General features: G+C 39.0%; 1 protein-coding gene across 1 annotated transcript in view; it reads left to right on the forward strand.

Moving 5' to 3' along the window:
- LOC119426478 (potassium voltage-gated channel subfamily H member 2) overlaps positions 1–22,182 on the forward strand; it is a 166,898-nt gene that overhangs the window by 118,099 nt on the left and 26,617 nt on the right. Inside the window, exons 6-10 of the mRNA XM_037694039.1 lie at positions 3,029–3,208; positions 11,118–11,221; positions 11,380–11,518; positions 20,202–20,356; positions 20,665–20,759. Coding sequence (XP_037549967.1) covers positions 3,029–3,208; positions 11,118–11,221; positions 11,380–11,518; positions 20,202–20,356; positions 20,665–20,759 — 673 coding nt within the window. The remainder of the gene's footprint in view (positions 1–3,028; positions 3,209–11,117; positions 11,222–11,379; positions 11,519–20,201; positions 20,357–20,664; positions 20,760–22,182) is intronic.

The following is a 22,182-nucleotide window of genomic DNA, read 5'->3' on the forward strand; positions in this document are numbered from 1 at the left end:
AGCAGCAACATGAAACAGATCAGCAGCGACATGAAACAGATCAGCAGTGACATGAAACAGATCAGCAGCAACATGAAACAGATCAGCAGCAACATGATGCCATTTTTCACAGTGATTTTCTAGTTAGATATTCATGAGTCTAACAGCATCAGGGTAGAAGCTGTTCCTCAGTCTGGTGGTTCTACATTTAATGCTCCTTAACCTCCTTCCTGAGGGGAGTGGGGCAAAAAGTGTGTGCTAGGTGAGTGGGGTCCTTCATGATGCAGGTGGCCCTCTTCCTGCACCTGGAGGTGTAAATGTCTGTGATGGTGGGGAGACTGACTCCAACATCTTCTGTGCAGCCTTCACCACTCTCTGCAAAGCTTTTCTTCAAGCTGTGCAGCCTCCATGACACACCTTGATGCTGGAGCACATGAAGCTCTCCACTTCACACCTGTATACGAGTGATGGGAGGAAGAAGGGTGACACTTGCTCCTCACTTTACTAGATTTATTTTTTTGTACTCGCAGGGCACCAGCTGCTCAGTTTACTGATCAGCAACAACTTAATGTATTCATCCTTTAATAATCAAAACGATCACTGAAGTAGAATCTGTCAATTAGAGGGAATTATATAACAAATGAATATTCATCCAAAAGAGGGGTCTAAATTTGTCTTTGAAGTTTTATTACAAAAAATAATCAAAGTAAGAATCATCAACAACAATAAACAAATTGAACAACACAGAATATAAACAATAATAATTTGGAGAATAACTTCTTTGAAAAGCAGTAAAGTAATTACTAAAAAGATAATCAACAATCTAAACAATAATTAATCAGTCAAGGATTAATTATGTTTTATCTAAGACTAAATTAATTGTTTGAGGAGAATTATTTTGGCTTTTATAAACACAAATTTAGACAAAGTTTAACTATTTGATAAATAGTTTCCTTTGGATTTTAGTTGACAGATGTTACTTAACGTGAACAGATTAAATCATCCAACACTGCAAGGCAGGAAATGATTTATCAAGTTTCATCAGCACAACAAACCCAAAGTTGCATTAATGCCACCAGGTTTCAGCTCCTTACCAAGTCAGTGTTGACGGCTTGAATTCTCTCAGCTGATGAGAAGGTGTGCGGGCTATCGCCAATTATCAGCCGGCTACATTTTAAGCTGAAAATCTGTCTTTCAGTGAGAAAAACAATGTTTTATCTTTTTGTTGTTACTGGGGCTCTACTTTGCTTCTAACAAAAGCAGAAAAAATAGTTTTTGTTTTTTTTGCTCAGGAATAAACGTATGATCAGACATCAAGTAAATATTAAACAACTCAGTAACTAAATAATAAATTAATAAAAACATAAACAATAAAATAAATATTTATACAAATAAATATTTTTGTTTACTCCTGTGTGTGGTTGAACACACACGATTTAACATAAATATTTATTTAAAGTTATGTCAGGAGGAGAAAATCAGCTGCGTCTCTGTAGAGCTCGATCACAGGTGGAGAAGCTGAAGCTGCAATGACGTCAGAAGGAAAGGTGGTTTGGACAGATCATGTGATATGTGAGCGTAACCTGGAAGGTCCGACAAACACTCTTCAGAATGTGGAGCTTGATTCTGAGAGCTCAACTCCTAGAGTGCGGGGTCTGAGTTTGTGGGTCAAAAATACAGGCGTGGGTCATTCACATAGAGGCAGGAAAAGCAAAACTTATCCGAAGGGTTTAGCTGGAATTGGTGGTCTGAAGGCAGAGCAGACATCAAGGTCCAGATATCCAATGAGCAGAATGGGATTTACCTGTCTAAATGAAGGTTGAATGAATGAATGCAAAAGAAGAATCTGTCTTGGACAAGGCAAAGGAGAGGACTCCATGGATGAAGTGGTTTAGGAACAATGCTGGATACTTCAGGCACGAGGGGGTCTGACAATTTGGCAGGGAGGCAGACACTGGGGGGTGCTTAAGAAGTGCAGCGCGCACACAAAAATAAAAAAATAAAATAAAAAAGTGCAGCGCACAGGTGCAGCAGGAGGGAGATTGGGGGCAGACTGGCCATTAGGAGCACCTGGACATTTCCCGGTGGCCTGGTCCGCTCAATGTTCCCGAGAGGGACTAAAGGTTTCGGTCATGTTTGATTATTCTAAATAAACAATCCATGCCACACAAGCATATATATATATATATGTATATATATACATACATATACATACATATATATATATATATATATATATATATATATATATATATATATAGTAGGCAGCACGGTGGCGAAACTGGTAGAGCTGCTCCCTCTCAGCGAGCAGGTCCCTGGTTCAAACCCCGGTCCAGGGGCTTTTCTGGGTGGAGTTTGCATGTTCTCTCCGTGCATGCGTGGGTTTTCTCCGGGTACTCCAGTTTCCTCCCACAGTCCAAAAACATGCATGTTAGACTGATTGGTAACTCTAAATTGTCCCTAGGTGTGAGTAAGAGAGTGAATGGTTGTTTGTCTCGTTTGTCTCTATGTGTCCCTGTGATGGACTTGCGACCCGTCCAGGGTGTACCCCGCCCCTCGCACAGTGATTGCTGGACATGGGCACCAGCAACCCCCGTGACCCAAAATGGAATAAGCGGGCAAAGAAAATGGATGGATGGATATATATATATATATATATATATATATATATATATATATATGTATATATATTTATATATATATATATATATATATAATAAAATAAACTACTATGTACTACTTGTACTACTATTCCTACTTTGTGGTTTTTCACTTATTGCGGGTCTTCAGGGTATGGATCCCCCACGATAAATGGACTACTGTATACGTATATAAATACTAAAATAAATACAAAGTATAACGTCACTACTTCATGGATTTTCCCCTATCGTGGGTTGTCTGGAACGTAAACTCCATGATAAGTGAGGGACTACTGTACATTTTTTCTTGACTAGATTACATTCACCGCTTCCTCTTTCTGTGTAAATCTTGTGATTTGCATGCTTGACTCTAAATGTGATTGGTCCTCTCTTTTGTTTTCTTTACCTAGGTGCTGTCTCTAGGTGCAGATGTGTTGCCAGAGTACAAACTCCAAGCTCCCCGCATTCACAAGTGGACAGTTTTGCATTACAGCCCCTTCAAGGCAGTGTGGGACTGGCTCATTCTGTTGCTGGTCATATACACTGCTATCTTGACACCCTATTCAGCTGCATTCCTTCTAAATGACCAGGTAGGTTCTCATTTAAAAGATAAAATCCTACTATTGTCTCGTAGATATATTTTATCGTGAAATAAAATAAATTACAGCTCTACTAACATTATTGCACCATAGTAACTATGAAGAGCAGGACAGCTTTGAATTAATTGTTCAGATTTGTCCTGCAAATGTTAATCATTTAGTTATAAAATAAAAAACAGTTTTGCCTAAACAAGGTGACATTATATCAGCTCGGTGGAGGCCCATGCTAACAAGGACCAACACCAGTGCCAATAACAAACAGGTGCTGGCTGAAATTTTGCTAGTGTTAGTTAAATAAAGTAATAGCACTAGAGGTGATTAGGATAACACAGTGTTATTCTGAGACCTCGAGGAAGAAAACCTTTCAGGAGAAATAAGGAAAAGAGAAAAATCAAGAGTGTCAGACTGAAGCAAATCTAAACGTAAGGATAATGACAGGCAAAAGCACAGAGCTTATTTACATGATGCAGAAAAAGAGGTAAATGTATTATGTGTGAGATAGACTAAGGGGAAGATCAGCAAGGCTTGCAGCTGTGGGGCAGGGTTCAAGCTGTTTCAATATAGTGTAGAGATAGAAGGAGAAATAAGGTAGGGATGTCTAGAACAGGGATGCCCACACTTTTTCAGCATGCAAGCTACTTTTAAAATAACCAAGTCAAAGTGGTCTACCTACAATAAAAATACAGAACATATACTTGTTCATGAACATATTAAGTATTCTTTATTTTTACAATATATGTTGATGTACCAACTGCATGAGCCTATATTGCGCAATACAACTGTACATTTTTTATCATTACCTTACTCTGATGACTTGCACAGAATGGAATAAGCCAGGGATGCAAAGCTGCTGGTAGTCAGCCTCAAGTACACTTCCAAATGATCATTAGTCGTGGTGGACTGGTCATTCCAGAAAAGTTTAGGTCAAACAGTGTTTCAGTCTTTGAAGTGAAGCGCCAGTGGAGCAAATTTAGTATCTTCCTGAAAAGGGCAGCACATGAATGTAGTGACTGGCTCCAGTAAAACAAGTCTTGAAAGCATTTGTCAAACTTTGCCAGACAGTTCTCATTCTGCTCTGTGTAGCGTGTATCGTCAAGTTGTACAAACTCTTTCCCTTGTGTCTACAGCTCTGATGCAAGGTTCATGGAAGTTTGCCAAATCATGGTGCTGCAGCTTTAAGGAGAGATGTTGCACTGAGCTGATCGTATCAGGTTTTGTTATTTCCTTGCAGCTCTACATTAAGGACATTCAACATGTTGGGCATATTGGTTAAAAATGCTAAATTGGAGGGTAACTAGGCAAGTAGGTAGCTTGCTAGGTTTTTTTTTTTTTGCACAGTTGTATGTACATGCATGGTGACCCATGTGTCAGAAAAGGTCAGGTCTCAGATTGGCTGCCCTGTACGTCAATCAAGTGACAAATTTCATAGTGAGGATGCTTGATAGGCTGATATACTGTATTTTTTTTATGCTAAGCAATCTACTCGTATTACCTTTGCGATCGACTGGTAGATCGCAATCGACATATTGGGCACCCCTGGTCTAGAAGGAGGGGTTTGCGATGAATGTAGTGGAAGTAAAAAAGGGTGTCAGATAGGTTGAGATGTCTGATGGTATAAAGTCGTATGTTGAATGCTGTCAGTGACTATGGTTCAACAAGCTGGATGTGAGGTAAAGGGAAAAATAAATTCTGGAAGAATTTAGACAAAATTATAGAAAGTTTTTTTCCAAGAAGGAGATAGTGGTGATCAAAGCAGACCTGAATGGACATGTTGGTGAAGGAAACAGAAGAGATGCAGAATCGATGGGCAGGTTTGGGGTGAAGCAAAAGAATCACAAAAGTGAGATGGTGGATTTTTCTAGGAGGATAGAGATTGCTACATAGGTTGATTTATTAGAGTTGAGTATGAAGTATACAGGTAGGCTAAATGCTGTATAGATGAGGTAACCTGAGGGGGATTGGGTACCGTTAGATTATGGCAGGGGAGAGCTTGTTCTAACAGCATCAGAAACTGGTTTATAGGATAACTTTTGTGCTGAAGAATAGGAAAATCATAAAAACTGAAATGACCAGAAACAGCTTTATTGCCATTGCACAGAGCACAACAAAATTACATTTCAGTACAGCCCATCTGAAGAACCACAAACAAACAAACAACAGACTTGGGTAGACAGGGTGACTGAGGCGGCAGCCTCTGAGAGGCACTCCTTTTTTGTTAGATTAGAAAAAGGGGAACACGAGGGAAGAGGAGGTTAAAAAAAAGCAAATATCACACTGTGTCCTCCTTGTGGGACACAGCGTGAGACTGCAAAAAAAAAACAAAAAAAAAAAAACCAGCACATAAAAAAGCAACATACAGACATAAGACATATATGTGTGTATAGTGATGGGGTTCCAGCACAGACCCCAAGTGAGCGATACAGCCATTTGCACATTCGATTCTCCTAGGTTGCTGCAACGGGGGTGGTATGAGGAAATGAGGGAGGTCAGCGAAGGCGTGAATTTGAGGGGAAGTAGTCTGTGAGCACTGTTCAGAGTCCTGATAAGAGGTGGTGCAATGTTTATCAGCCAGCTCGGTTGAGCTCTGGCACAGGTCCATGTCCTTGGGGAGTGAAGTGGGGAGGGGATGGGGGGGGTGGTGGTGGTGTCAGGGTGTCTTGTTTCCATAACATCCAGGAGAAATTGAGCTAGTCAACCTTCCAAAGCCAGCACGTAGGGAGCCAGACTCAGATATCAACATTTGTTTTGGGTCAGGCCGATCTCTGTTAATTTCCGTCTGCCTTTACAGTCTCACTAGTACATCTCATGGCGACTCCAAACAGCCAAATTGCGATTACATATGCTGAGTCGAGCTTCCAACTTCTCCAAGATCTATTCCTTCCCACCAGCGAGATTCGCTTGCACAGCATCTGAGTCTGAGTGTTAACTGCACGACACATTCCTTCACACATGCCAGGGAGATTAACAATGGCCAGAACAGCTGCTAACATTTTATGAATTTGTCGATAAGCCAGGTAACTACCAACTCCAAAAAGCAGAAATCCTGTTATCATAAATCCAATTATGTACACATCTTCAGCGTCCTCAATTGATAATATAGAGAGACACACAATCTTCCACTTATCCCACTGTGTATCCAGCTGCTACTGTTCTGTCAGGGCAAGAGGGCTCTCCTTCGCCATGTCTTCTTGTTAAGAAAATTTGATCAATTGCATTGAGAGTCCAGCTGAAAAGATCTATAGTTTATAATTTGGAAGATATGCTGAAAGAGGCTCTGAAAAAGGTTCACAGGACAAAGAGCAGAGCAGGGATGGAGCAGGAGGGAGAAGTGTCTGCCTTCACCGAGGGCAAGCAAGAAACAAAATGGTAATGGAAGTTGAGGAAGGAAGAACGTAGTAAAGAGAGCAGAAGGCTGAAAGGCTTTGGATAGGAAGGAACACCTTCCAGTTAAATGAGTTACTACAGCAACAATGACTCAATAGATAGGTAAGAAGGTACTTGGTGCCTTCCCTATTGCCTATTCCCTAACTGCCCTATTGAAGGTTTTTAATGACATCTTCAGATCCACAGATACCGGTGATTCTGTGCTGCTTGTCCTATTGGACCTCACAGCCGCCTTTGACACCATCGACCATGAGATTCTCATTGCTAGGTTGGAGCAGTGGGTGGGCATCACAGGGTCAGCCCTCAATTGGTTCAGATCCTACCTCGCTGACAGATCATTTTGTGTCTGCATCAAGGATTTTAGTTCTGCAGCGACAGAGCTTTAATGGGGGGTTCCGCAGGGGTCCATCCTGGGTCACCTCCTATTCTCTCTATACCTGCTGCCGCTTGGTGCTATTTTCCGGAAACACAACATACCCTTTCACTTCTATGCCGACGACTGACAAATTTACTTCCCCCTAAGACACCATGGTACATGCTCTATTCAACCGCTGCTCAACTGCCTGGCTGACATCAGGGTCTGGATGGCTTTAAACTTCTTAAGTTTCAATGAAAAGAAGTCTGAAATCATGTTATTCCTTCCCAATGACACAATCACAAACCACTGCATCAACCTTTCCACTCTAACCCAGTCAGAAAAACAAAGAGTCACTAATCTGGGAGTGATAATGGACCCTTCCCTGAAACTTAACAATCATGTAAACATGATTGTTAAATCATGTTTCTTCCAACTGAGGCGGCTGTCTAAACTGAAGCCCATATTGTCCAAAAATAACCTGGAGACAGTAATACATGCATTCATTACATCTAGGCTTGATTACTGCAATTCACTCCTGTTTGGTATCAGTCAGACCTCCATTGCACGACTACAATTGGTCCAGAATGCAGCAGCCCGATTTTTAACCAGTACAGGCAAAAGAGAGCACATTACACCAGTTTTGGCCTCACTGCACTGGCTACCAGTTCACCTTCAAATCCAGTTCAAAATACTCCTGTATATCTACAAACCGCTGAACAGTTTTGCCCCCCCCCCCCTCCCCCCATCTCTCTGATCTGCTACAACCGTATGTCCCACCGCGTTCCCTGAGGTCAGTGGACCAATTGCTCCTCACATTTCTAGGAACTCATCGTAAGCGCAGAGGTGACAGGTCCTTCTCTGTAGCAGGACCAAGACTTTGGAACAAGTTACCTCTGCTTGTCAGACAGGCCCCCTCCCTCTCGGTTTTCAAATCCCGTTTTAAAACTCACTACTATTCAGTAGCTTTCAACACCAGATGGTGTGTGTTTTGAACCTGTATGCTCCACACTGGTTTGTCGTCATATTTATTATCTGCATCGTTTTTATGTCTACATTTTTGATTTACTTCATTTTGTATATTGCTTTTTGTGTTGTCTATTGTTTTGTCTGTACAGCACTTTGGTTGGCTTTGTAGCTGTTTTAAGTGCTCTATAAATAAAATGGTAAGGGTATGGTCTGGTATGGTGTGTCATCTAGATACATAAATGGTTGTACAGAGGGAGAGGTAAGCTAGACAAAAATGGGATACTGAGAGGATAAATGACAGTATTATGTACTCTCATTTGTCCATAGAAAAATAGAAAAACAGAAGGTTGTACAGGCGGCTGAACGCTAAGGAGGGAGAGAAGAACTTGTATCGACTGATGAGACAGTGGTACCAAGCTAAAAAGCATGTACAGAAGGTTAGCCTTCATTGTTTCCCCTAGATAACTTGCCATGACCGGGCGATTTTTCCGTCCATGATTTTTGTCGGTGGGGGGGCGGGGGGAGGTACATTTCTGAACTGCATGCCGTTTGTACCGACAGTTTTTGAGTGGGGGTGGTGGGGTTGGAGACAGAGACACATCTGAAATGTGCACTGTTTTGTACCAAGCGTGAGGCAACGTGCAGCCACACTGCCTTTAGCATTTTAGCTAGTGTGCTTGTATTGTTCACTGCTAGCTTAGAGATATGGCAGTGCAGACGGGTGGGGGCGGGGTGCGCACCGTTCGATTCTGTAGGCGGGGCCCTCGATTCTGTTGACAAGGCATGGCACCTCACTTGTAAAATGGTAGGGGAAGCACTGGGCTTGCATAAGATAGAAATTATATTTGAAAAAGTTATGAGAGTGTGATTTGGAGATGGAAAAAGTACGTTGATGAGCTAATGTATGAATATAAAATGAAAGGGAAAGAAGACTAGAGACTAGAGAGAAACTGATCAGAAATTGGGAAAGATTAGTGAAGATGAAGTTTATAATGTTTTGAAAGGGAAGAATGGAGTTTGATCCGATGACATTAATGGAGATATGGCACAGTTTAGGGAAGATGGAAGTGAGGTTTTCGACTTGAATATTTGATATCATGTTTGAGAATGAGAAAACGCCTGAGGAATGAAGTGTGTTGGTGCCTGTTTTATATGCAAGGATAATGTAGCTTTATAGAAACTGATGAGTCACACAATGAAAATATAGCAGAGAGTTGAGAAAGCTAGATTTAGTGAAGAATTGAAAACAGCAGTATGTCTTGATGTATAGTTTCATGCCAAGAAAGAACACCACAGACGCTATATTGTCTGTAAGGTTGTAAGTGGAGAAGTATAGAGAGGACATTTTATATATTTGTGGATTTAGAAACAACAATGATAAGGTGCTAAGGGAGAAGCAGTGGTGTTGTACTGTATGTATAAATGTTGTGTTGCAAAAAAAATGTATATTATATTGTAACAGAACATTTATGAGGACAGTGGTGAGGTGCACTGTAGGAGTGACAAGTAGCTTTAAATGGGACTGCATCAAGGATCTGCTCTGAGTTCCTTCTTGTTTCCTCGGATGTTGGTCAGGCTAACAGGTGTGGTCAGGCAGACATCCCAGTGGACTGAGAATTTCTGCAGATGACATTGTGATCTGTGGTGAAAATAAGGAACGGGTGGAAGAGAACTTGGAAAGGTTGATGTGTGAATGTTGAGGTGTGTATTTTAACTTTATATCAAATGTTAATGTGTTCAAACCAACATCATTAGCATGCAGACATGTCCAACTTCTGCGCAAGATCAAACCTACTAGCAGAGAGGGCCCAGCCACGAGAGCTTCCACAAGCTCTTTGGATCCTCTCTGGGGTAAACTTGCTGTTTTCTGCCATTTCAATTATTGTAATCAAACTATATTACACCAATAAACGTTCATTTATTTTCCTAGGATTAATGCTAACGCATGTCTCCATTTAGCTTTTTAAAAAAAACCTCACAGTGTTCAGTGTTAGTTTCAAGCATTTAGAATTTATTATAAAAATCTGCTAATTTCAATTTCAAACTAGATTATAAATAAAAAAAAAAAGGTTTTGTTATCTCTTAGTGGTAAGCTTGTCTACATTTGAAACTATACTGTGAGATAACAGTACAGTGATTAATGATACTTAATAAATGATCAAATATGAAAAAGATTGTATTAAATAACTAAACGAGCTGAATTCATTAAAATGTCTATTTGTGTGAAATAAAGTCATTTCAAGGCATAAATCTATCAGTCTGGCAAATATAAATGGCAATTTTGAAGTTGTTTTGTACTGTGCAAAGGACTGTGACAGTTTGTTTTTTCTAATATCAGCCTTTTGAATACAGCAATGTCACAAAAAGACAAAAATATTTTAAATCTTAAACATCCTTTTAGTGTCAACTTTAAAATGTTTTATTACTGTAATCAAAGTTTGACTATTTTGAAAATACTGTAATTGAAAATTAAAATTGATGGGCTTTGTCGCCACTACAAGTATTTGGACATTAAAAACCTCATGACTGATAACAATACAGGCAAACTAGACAATCAGATTTGACAGAATCAATGCAAAAAATATAATTTATTTTTCATTTTTTTGTCATTTCCTGAATTACATTCATTCAAAAAAGTTGCAAACCACTAAAAGCTAAAAACATTGTTTTGTTTTCTACAACAAAAATTTTTTTTAAACAAGTTTGAGACATCACAAATTAAGCACTGCAGAGAGAAAAGCTGCACACTTTGTAAATAAATCATCCAAGTTATAAATCTATAAAAACTGTAATCAAAAGCAAAACATATTCTTTGTCCAGTCCTCCCACCCCTTACCAGGCCAGTAACCCCAGGTAAAAACACTGCAATGTGAATTTCTTTACTCAGGTTTTTGTTTATTATGCTCTAAGCATGAAGTGTACTTAAATAGGAATAAAGTTTAAGTTTTTGGTCTGTCTGAGTTACATCTACTTACAAGGCAGGACCCAAGACTCATCTCTTGCTGAATGTCCTTTTTCTTGGTGACTTTTTTTGTTTATTCTCATCATGGATATGAAAAGTAAATTAAAATCGTCATTGTTAATGTATTTCATTGATGCTTTCTGTTTTTAGTACCATTGATTATAAATACCCAACTCTTTTCACATAAATCCTTTCTTATATTTTTTTTAACCTGACATTCCTCCTCTCAGGAAGAAGTAGCCAAGCAGAGCTGTGGTTACTCCTGCTCTCCTCTCAATGTGGTGGACCTCATTGTGGACATCATGTTCATTATTGACATCCTCATCAATTTCAGGTTTGAACAGTTATTTTTGTTATTGTTAATCTGATTTGGCCGTTGTTTATGTCAAAAATTAAAATGGAGCTTCAAATCCCAAAACCTCACATGAACAGCACTGAATACCATCTTGCATAATTATTGACAGTACATTTTGTAATGTTACTCTTTCTCAGAACCACATATGTGAACTCTAATGATGAAGTAGTGAGTCACCCAGTGCGCATTGCCGTGCACTATTTCAAAGGCTGGTTCCTCATCGACATGGTGGCTGCTATTCCCTTTGACCTGCTGATCTATCGCAATGGAGAAGAGGTACAGATATGTAGCATGATGGACAAACTGTGGGCTGTCTTTGTAACACAAAACAATGAAGCTATGGTAAATATGGGTCAGATGTTTGTTAGATCAAGTAGAAATAATAAAGGTGTAATCACATTTTTTAAAGGAAGTACTTGCACAATTGTTCCAAGTGTTTGCAGTCTAGAGCTGGTTTTAGCCTTGAACCATGAACTAAAAATGAGAGCTGTCAGCTGAAACTAGGAAAGTTATTCAAAAACCAGCAACTGATGCAGCAGTCTATGTTATAAAGGAAAGATGTTCAGTCAGTTACACCGAAAATTTGAAGCAAGTATTGATAAAACATTGTATAATGAAGACATAAACTGTAGGTGAACAAAGAATGATGTAAAATTATTAAAAGAGAAATTTTAAACCAATATGCCTTAAAAAAAAAAGACTACCAAAAATGTGCAGAAACAAGACTTTTTCTGAATGATTGAAAGAAACTGGATTTCCAATTGAAATTTAAATAGTTGTAAAGAGCAAAAGAATAAAAGGGTTCAGTAGCCAAAATAAATTTACAAACTGTTGTATGAAAGTGCCTTTAAAAGACAAGTTACCAACCAACAGTTGGACAAGAAAATAAAACTGGAACTTTTTAATGTATGTCTGATGGTATCAAGATTACCCCATTGTGTAGCTGACAACATTTGCTTTTCCTTAAAAAAACATATATGCTCCAAGCTTTATCACTTCACAGTGACTGCTTTAGGTGCATGTCCAAAAACAAAGTGTCCATTTGACAGGAATGGAGCCACATCTTTTTGCCAGGGGTGGCACAGGGATGGCCAAGACTTCTTTCAGGGGGCATACAGTGCCGGCCCTAGTCAATTTGGCATCTTAGGCAAGATTTTAGTGGTGCCACTGGCACAATTTATTAAATATCAATGCCAATTTACATACACTCACACAAGAAACTAAACAGCTTTGTGATATTATCTTTGATTTTAAAAGGCAGATAGTCCAATTAAAACCAATAACAATATAATGAATTTGAAGCAGAATATCAAAAGCATACACAATACCAGGATTTGCCTAATGGCAATGAGGATCACGTATTTAACTGAGCATCTGCAGAGCAAAGCATTCCCGGGGGTTTTCAGGGTAGGACCAGATGAAAACAGCGTGGCTACGCTCAGTTTTCACTTTGAGACAGAACATCCAATTAAAGGGGAAAATGCTGGTTAAAAACGCAGGTTGTAATCCTTTGCAGTTGTGCTACTCTCATTGTACAACAGACATACTGGCTTACCTTCAAAGGTTTCAATAAATCATATTTGTCTATCAAGGTAGCGATGTTGCAATAGTTGTGAACTTGTAACTTTGATTTGTGCACCTGTTTGATAAAAGTGTGTACTTGTATTTAAACATTTCACTTCCAAAATGTTTTGCACAAATATTTTTTGAACGTATGGTAAAATTATATTTACATGAATATAATAAAGTATAGTATAAAGACAATCTTTACATTCAGAAAGCCTTAGTTGCAATGCAGCGAGAAATTTTGATGTTTAACGTTTATTATCCATGGGGTTTACAACAGCAGAAAAAAATGAATCATTTTATAACTTACACTTTTAAATTTTGTTGGTTTAAAGTTGATTATTTGGAATATAACCATTTAGACTGAGAGCTGTGGTTCTTACCCAGAGGACATCATTGAGTTTGTAGTAAGTTGCATTTCTTGCTGTTTGTTCCAAGCCCCAAAATCTCAAGTAAGCCCAGACCAAATGTTGAACTTGTGCTAAATCAGAAGGCATTAAAACAGTGTGTGACAACATAATCCTTTCATTTGCCTTTACAAATTGCATACTTTGCTAGAAATACATATTATAGTCTGGTATGTGTCTAATATTTTTTTTGAAGTTGTATTATGAAGTGACATGTTGCCTTGTTTATACCTGGTACTGGGTAGGTACCTGGTACATTGAGTACCTTGTACATTTTTGATAAATAATAGATATGCACCAAATATGTACCCTGTAAGTTCTAGCTAACTTTTTGGCACCGGGACTTTAAGAGCTACACCTTCAGTTCAGATGTAACATCGCTTAAACCTGGTAACTGAAGACACTAGAGTCATGGACCGATTACATCACATTAATTTCAGTTTCACAAATCAGAAACTTGCTAAGTATGAGGTGATTTCACCTTTTTTACGAAAAATATCTGACTTATGGTGTCATTTTTTTATGTAGTCACTAACAACAATCTGAACCTAAATGCGAACACAACTCTAAGCAGAACAACCAACAGAGTCAATCCATCTGAACGCCATACATGCATACATACATACGTACATACATACATACATACATACTTACATACGTACGTACGTACGTACGTACGTACGTACGTACGTATGTACATTATCTTCTGCTTGTTCTGAAGTCAGGTCTTGGGGGCAGCAGCTTGAGCAGGGAGGCCCAGACATCTTTCGGCAGCCACCTCTTCCTGCTTTTCTGGGAGGATTCCAAGGAATTCCCAGAAAAGAGACTATGTCTCTCCAGCGTGTCCTGGGTCTTCTGTGGGATCTCCTCCCAGTCGGACATGCCCGAAGCGCCTCCCTAGGCAGGTGCCAAAGGACAATCCTTGCCAGTTGCCCGAACCACCTCAACTGGCCCCTCTCAGTGTGGAGGAGCAGCGGTTCTACTCCGAGTCTCTCCCAGATAACCAAACTTCTCACCTTATCTCTAAGGGAGAGTCCAGCTACCCTACAGAGGAAACGCATTTCAACCACCTGTGTCCATGATCTTAATTCTTTCGGTCACTACCAGTGTTGTTTTCGTTAACGATGACGATGACGAAAACGTTTCGTCGACGCCCCCTTTTTTCATGACAATAATGAGACGGTAACGAAATAAACATTGCTCTTTAATGACTAAAACATGACGAAATGTGTGTGAGTTTTCGTTGACGAGATGAGACTGTACGAAAATGTTTGTCGGTGGTCCGTCAATAATTTAGAATGCACAATATTTCTGCCCATTGGTCACACCCACTGCTACCCAACCACGCTGATGCACCGCGCGCTCACCTTTGACTTCATTTCAAACTGGACCATGGCAGATGCTGCACGTTTTACGAAGGGGCTCGGTGGACGCAAACCCAGAAAGGATTTATGGACTTATTTTGTATTTAACCCAACTGAAAGAAGAACCGAATGTATCGTCGAGGGAGACGGAGGTAAATGTGGATTTAAACTTGGTGGAAAAAACACGACAAATCTTAAGCGGCACCTGAAGGCTCACCACCACCCTGATGTTTTTTCCAAGGTAAGTTAGTTACAACTACTATTTTTGTAATGTACATACATGCAATGTTACTTGACAAACCAAACGGGTTGTGACACATTTCACAACTCCAGTTTCGTGTAAACTTAATGTTTTTTTAATTTTATTTTTATAAATCCTGTCCTTGCTTGCGCACGTGGATGCTAACTTTGTGCTATTAGCTTGTTTGTTGTGCTAATCTAACGTCGGCTACTGTTACGTGTAAAACATGCAGGGATGTATGGCTGATAGGTTGTGTTTGAGTGACTGAATATCAAACCTGTTGCTGTTACCCCATGTGTCTGTCGGGTCTGCATCCTTTAAACCAAAAACCCATTTTAGCTAAACACTACTTGCATTACATTTTAAAATGAGACAACCAACATTTGTCTGATAAATGTTTACAGTAAAAAGTGTTAGGGGGCCAAAAAATACTTCATTTTAAATAAATAAATTGAATCAAAACATTTGCAAAAGAGAAAAGATACATTTTCTTAGATTGAGTGTTTATTGGTAGAAGAAAAATGGACAAAGTAATGTAAAAAATACCCCCCCAAAAAAGCTGTTTTCAATCTAATGAAAAGAAAAATAGTATTAAAAATACTGGTTATGTTAGTGTCATTCTGGATTGAAAATCTAATGCCAATTAGCAAAAAATAGGTAAAGCTGACATTTAGCTGTATTCAAATTTCAAAAGCATCTGCCTGTGTTAAATGTTTGGTACTTCAGACTAAAAGCTACAAGGGCACCTCAGTGTTGTTTTTCTGCTCTGAACCCTGAGCAGAAAAACATTAACACTGCACTAAAGTATTTTTTCATTTATCACAAGTCATATCATCATCGCAATATGATGCACTGTTCTTGCACATCACAGGATTTCCTAATATCAGACAGCCCTAGTGCACTTTTAATAATCTAACTCAACTGTACAGATACATTAGAAATTTGGCCATTGCACAATATAGAAAGATCAGATGACTTACGTAAGGAGGACAGGGTGGATGCTATTCATCTGGTTATTAACGTATCAGAAAGATTTTTTTGTTTGCTTGTTTGACAGCTAAAGTCATTCTGTTTTCTTAACATGGTATTTAGTAAGATATGTTGACACAAATCATTATGTACAATATATGTACATATAGACATATAAATAATTTTTTAAAGATATACATACATTTGATTATTTTATATTCACTTATAGATTCTTTACAAGAGGTGTACATTGTATATACAGAAAGAATAATTATCTTCTCGCCTTGCTTTTTTCTCATCCAGATCCCAGAGATCCCAACTCCTAAAGAGAAACCTGGTGGTCCAAAGAACGACAGGTCACAGTCATCTATACCAGCAGCCTTTGCCGCAGGATCTAAATATAAAACAGATTCTCAGGAACAACATGCCAAAGAACAGGCGATTGCTCTTTGGATTGGACGAACAGGTCTACCTGCTTGCACAGTTGAGGACATTTTGAGAAATAAAGCCACAAAGTGAGAATGTTTTTGTTTTGGGCATTTTTGGAGTACCAGTATTTGATTCCACTATTAAAACAAATTACTCAAATTAATTTGTAAAGACTAATATGTTTTCTATTTATTTTAAAGACTAAAACTAGACTTAAAATTTTAAAGTTTTTGTCGACTAAAGCTGGACTAAAACCATTAAATATAGAAATGACTAAAACTGACTAAAACTAAGAAGTATTTTTGTCTAAAAGACTAAGACTAAAACTAAAATCAAAATGGCAGTCAAAAACAACACTGGTCACTACCCAGAGTTCGAGGTCATAGGTGAGGGTAGGAATGTAGACCGACCAGTAAACAGAAAGCTTCGCCTTACAACTCAGTTCCCTCTTCACCACAATGGACCAGCACAGAATCTGCAATACTGCAGATGCTGCACCAATCTCATCTGTCAATCTCACTATCCATTCTTTCCTCACTCGTGAACAAAACCCTGAGATACTTGAACTCCTCCACTTGAGGCAGAACCTCACCCTCGAACCAAAGAGAACAATCCACCCTTTTCTGACTGAGGACCATGGCCTCAGATTTGGAGGTGCCGATTCTCATCCCAGTCACTTCACATTCGGCTGTGAACCACTGCAGTGAGAGCTGAAGATCACAGCATGATTATGCATGTGAACCCAACCTAAAAAAGTCCATGCATTTCTATCCCAAGACTACCATGTTGGCATTATGGTCCACCCACTCTGAAATTTAACAGTAACCCACAGAACTTACTGTATATTTAAAACTTCATCTTGTTATAAAATCCAAATGTTATGTTTAAGGTTATCTTTGTAAACCTACATATAGTATTTAACATTTAGAGCAACTACAATTTCAGTCTGGGTTTTCAAATTTACAGGTTGCAATTGAATTCATCGAAAATTTTCACATGGTCAAATATATATATATATATATATTGATATATAGAGGAAAATATTTATTTTACATCAGCATGTCTTGCTGTTTCCCCAAAAATACATTAACACTAACAAGATGATCAGTATCTGGTCTTTTGACCTTATTAGGAGCCAGACTCTGGTTGTGGTGCTTCTCCATCAGCTAATTATCCACTCTAGTGTCGTAAAAGTTTTTAACCATACTGTAGCTTTCAGAGATGTTCCCCTGAGCTGACTCCATCAGATTCATCATTTTTCCATAGTAAAATAAATTAGGCAACTCCAATAAAACAACAGAATTATTTTCAGTCGTCTATAAACAAATAAGAAAGACTAGTAGAAAAAAATCCCTGAGTAGTATTGATAAAGGTCAATTTCAATATGTCTTTCATCAAATTTTGTTTATGGTCAGTTCCACTGCTGGAGTTGGTGTTCCTGTCTGGAGTCTAATCTTTTTCTCTGCAAAATAACACTTTGAAATGCAATGTTGACAATCCAGCCACATCATTCATATCCGACTCTGCAAGGACTACTTTAAACACATGCTGTCACAGGGTAGCCTGCAGGAGATTACTGAAGGCTTAAGACTGCACATTTTGGTCCCACCCACTCTACATCAGCCTTGTGATTGATTAATTTTCCTATCAGTTCATTCATTCAACCTTTATTTAAACAGATAAATCACATTGAGCCTCGAAGACTCATTTACAAGTGAGACCTGTTTGGACAGACAAAAACAGTGGTTAACTGGACACATGTAGAAGTTGGAGGCGAAAAAGAATTCCTATCAGACTTTTTTTATTTCTTGCCTGAGGGAAAAAAACAAACTCTAATATTAAAAAAACACCTCACACAAACAGCACATAGTGACGTAGACAATCTGCAGACGGAGGAGACGAGAGCGGTCAGCAATGTTTATGGATGCTCTCGAGGTCACTGTAAGAGTTCTGATAGGATGTAATAATCAGTCAATGTCCTCCGGTGAGATCCATAAACATAACATCTATGAGAATCCAAGAGTCCTGAAATGATGACACAATGTTTATTCAGCTGGTTCATCTAGTTATCAGTTGGAAATTCCTCAGGGAGGGGGTGGTGAGCGTCAGATCACATGTTCTCCAGGCAAATTCAGATAAGATGGCCTTCAAAACCAGCCAAGGGAGCCAAATTCAGATAAACACAATTGTTTTGGAGACAGGCAGAACTTAATGACATCTACCTTGAGTCTGTGTTGGTCGACTCGGTTCCAAAATGTCCAAAATACATGGCCACACCGATAGAAAGTGACTGAGTAAAATTCCCAAGATCTGATCTAAACACCCCAAAGCATTTGAGTCCGGGTACTTGAGACACGAACCAAGCCATCATAAAGGCAAGCAGCGTGATCGGGTCCAAATTTGCTGCCGACGACTTCCTTGATTGTAGATAAAACCAGCAACCAGCCAGATCCAAAAAAGCAGGAACCACTTATCATAAATCAAATTAAATATGTGTCCTTAAAATCCATAGATAGCAGCAGAGCTAGACACATCATCAAGTCTTCCAGTTGATGAGATATCCAGCTGCGTGCGTGCCAACAGGGCAAATCGGCTTGCCTAAAGCCCGTTTTCTCTTCGAAGAAATGTTGTAAATTGAGTTGAGGGACTAACTTATAAAAACAAGTCCATAATTATGGTTTGAAAAATATGCAAGAGAGGCTCACAAGCAGTTTCACAGACAGACAGAGCAGCAAAGCAAAGCGGAGAGGGAGGGGAGAAGCATCCAATCTCGGCGAGAGCAAGTGGTGAAGTGATACAGTTACTGATCAAATCAAAATTTAAATGTAACATTTTATATAAGCTGAATACTTTGGCCCCTTCTGAATGTACTTTCTTTTACATTTTATTGTTGGATGTAACAGGGACTCTGTGTACATAATTTCGCTGTACATGTGGTGCGAACGACAATAAAGAATATCTGTATCTGTACTCAAGGCCCTAAGGGTCCCCACTGGATAACACAAATGCACATGGTGGATATATTCAAAGGTGCTTTGCAAGCACAGTAATGAAGTTGTAAAGGCACCACAATGCAATGATTACAACTAAAAGAGTAAGAAACTAGTCACCCCATACTGATGATGGTGGTCAACATTTATTAGTTATAGTAAATAATAAATAATATAATTAGTAACTGGAAAAGTTTAAGTATCTTGGGGTCTTGTTCACGAATGAGGGAAAAATGGAGCGAGAGATCGATAGGCGGATAGGTGCGGCGTCTGCAGTGAAGCTGGAGCTGTACAGGTCTGTCGTGGTGAAGAGAGAATTGAGTCAAAATGCAAAGCTCTCAATTTACCAGTTGATCTACGTTCCTACTCTCATCAATGGTCATGAGCTTTGGGTTGTGACTAAAAGAACGAGATCTCGGATACAAGCGGTCGAAATTAATTTTCTCTGCAGAGTGTCTGGACTCTTCCTTAGAGATAGGGTGAGAAGCTCGATCATCTAGGAGGAACTCAGAGTAGAGCCGCTGCTTCACCACGTCAAGAGAAGCCAGTTGAGGTGGCTCAGGCATATGGTTAGGATGCCTTCTGGATGCCTCCCTGATGGGGTGTTTCAGACACGTCCCACTGGGAGGAGACTGAAAGAAAGACCCAGGACACGCTGGAGAGACTATGTTTCGCAGCTGGCCTGGAAACGCCTTGGGATTCCCGTAGAGGAGCTGGCCCAAGTGGCTGGGGAGAGGGAAGTCTGGGCCTCCCTACTTAAGTTGCTATCCTCGCAACCCGACCTCGGATAAGCGGAAGAAAATGGATGGATGGATAATTAGTTACTACCTTATTAGCAGTGAAGCACCTTGGTACAAAGTCACTGTTACACTGTCTTTATATAAGAAATAATTGTGACAGCAAGTGGGTTTACTGTGAGGAAATATGAGACATGGTTTTGGGGTGGGACATTTGTTGTGACACCTGACCTGTTTTCTTTTTCTCCAATTTCAGACCACCACTCTAATAGGACTGCTAAAAACTGCTCGTCTCTTGCGATTGGTCCGCGTAGCCCGAAAGTTGGACCGCTACTCAGAGTATGGAGCAGCTGTCCTTTTCCTTCTCATGTGCACCTTTGCACTCATCGCTCACTGGCTGGCCTGCATCTGGTACAAGCTCATTAAGTCTGATGGTTCAAAACTATTGATATTAATATTAGAATAATCTTCTTTGTGTTGGTTACCCAGTTCTACTTGAGTATTGTAGTATTAATTCCAAAATAACCAGAAATCTTATGTCATTCAAAACAAAATAGTCTCATGTGAGTTTGCTTCTTATTTTCATAAAGAACCTCATATGAGATAATGCAGGTCAGATTATGTAAAAAGTCATATTTCGTTAAACTGCATTTTAAATTTTAAAGCAGTGAAAATGTCATTCTTATTTTTTCATTTTTCTTGTTTTTTTTGTAATGTAGGTACGCAATTGGTAATGTTGAGAGAAATGGTTCAATAGGTTGGCTCCACAACTTGGGGGAACAGCTAGGAAAACAATTCAATGATTCCATTCCAGGTATGTGGCACTAAACATGCGTGTGTGTGGGGGGTGTGGGGGTTGTGGGGGATTGCGTGTGTGTGCATGTTCCTACAATAAAAAAATTGTACAACAAAATAAGAGAATGTTAAAAGGAAAATATTATCTATTTTCATACGTCCCGTGATAGTCTCAAGCAAGCCTTAGTGAAACTTCTAACACCCTTTGTTTACCATTGCGGAGCAAAATGGAGGAATTGTAAATACCCTCTGTCTGTCCGTCCATGCATGTTGACAGTATTGTCTGTCCAAACAGGTTTCACTTGTAAATTAGTCTTTGAGGCTCAATGTGACTTATCTGTTTAAATAAAGATTGAATGAATGTTGAGAGTATAACTTGAAAAACAAGTGAGGTACTAACTTCTGTTTTGGTGTGTGGCTACATCTAGGTGTAAGAAAGGTTCCTTTAGAAAACTGGGTTGCTTGGTCAAAATTCAAGGTAGCCCACAACATGGATAGACATTAATGGGGGCAGCCATCTTGAGTTTTGACATGGCAACCCAAAAAGTCACAATTTTCAAATGCCATATATCCACATTTATTTTTATTTTTAATGTTTTTAATTGTGCAACATATTAAACAAATGATTAAACTAAAAAATGTACTTTTTTAAATGATTATTTTTTGTTTGTTTTATGGTGGCATCATAGTTCAAACAAGCTGTATGCCACTGTTCCACATCTCTATTCAAATAATTAATTAATAGTTTTATAGATACTGTAAGTATTTTTCTTGGCTGGAATTGAACAGGAAATGCATACATATATGGCTGCAGCCATTTTTGATTTTGACCTGGCAACCTACTTTTTGAAAATAACTTTTCTTATGTCTAGATGTAGCCGCACACCACAGCAGAAGTCGCCAAGTTTACTTATTTTTCCAGTTATCCAGCCCACATTATTAACATACAGGTGTATCTAAATACAGTATATTAAAATATCAGGAAAAACTTCAGTTTGCTTTGTCAATCATTTCAGAAAGTGAAACTCATATTGTATAGATTCATTTCACATAGAGTGAAATATTTAAAGTCTTTATTTATTGTTATTTTAATGATTATGGCTTACAAATAATGAAAAAACAAATATTTTCTCAGAAAATGAGAACATTGTGAATAAGTTCAATATTGAAAACTCATGGTGTCACACACTAATCACATAATTAACTCCTAGACATGTCACATTTTACAAGTCCATCCACTCCTGAACCAGAGACAACGTCAGATGTGTCTTACCCACTGAGGAGACAAAGAACCGTACTGTCGCTCAGTGGTCCAATGTCCTTTTTTCAGATGGAATAAAATTAGCATGTCATTTGGAAATCAAGGTCCCAGAGTTTGGAAGAAGAGTGGAGAGGCCCAGAATCCATGTTGCTTGAAGTCCAGTGATGAACTGGTGTGCCAT

The sequence above is a fragment of the Nematolebias whitei genome, chromosome 20 (assembly GCF_014905685.2).
Source record: "Nematolebias whitei isolate Nwh7 chromosome 20, NemWhi1, whole genome shotgun sequence".
Classification (NCBI taxonomy): domain Eukaryota; kingdom Metazoa; phylum Chordata; class Actinopteri; order Cyprinodontiformes; family Rivulidae; genus Nematolebias; species Nematolebias whitei.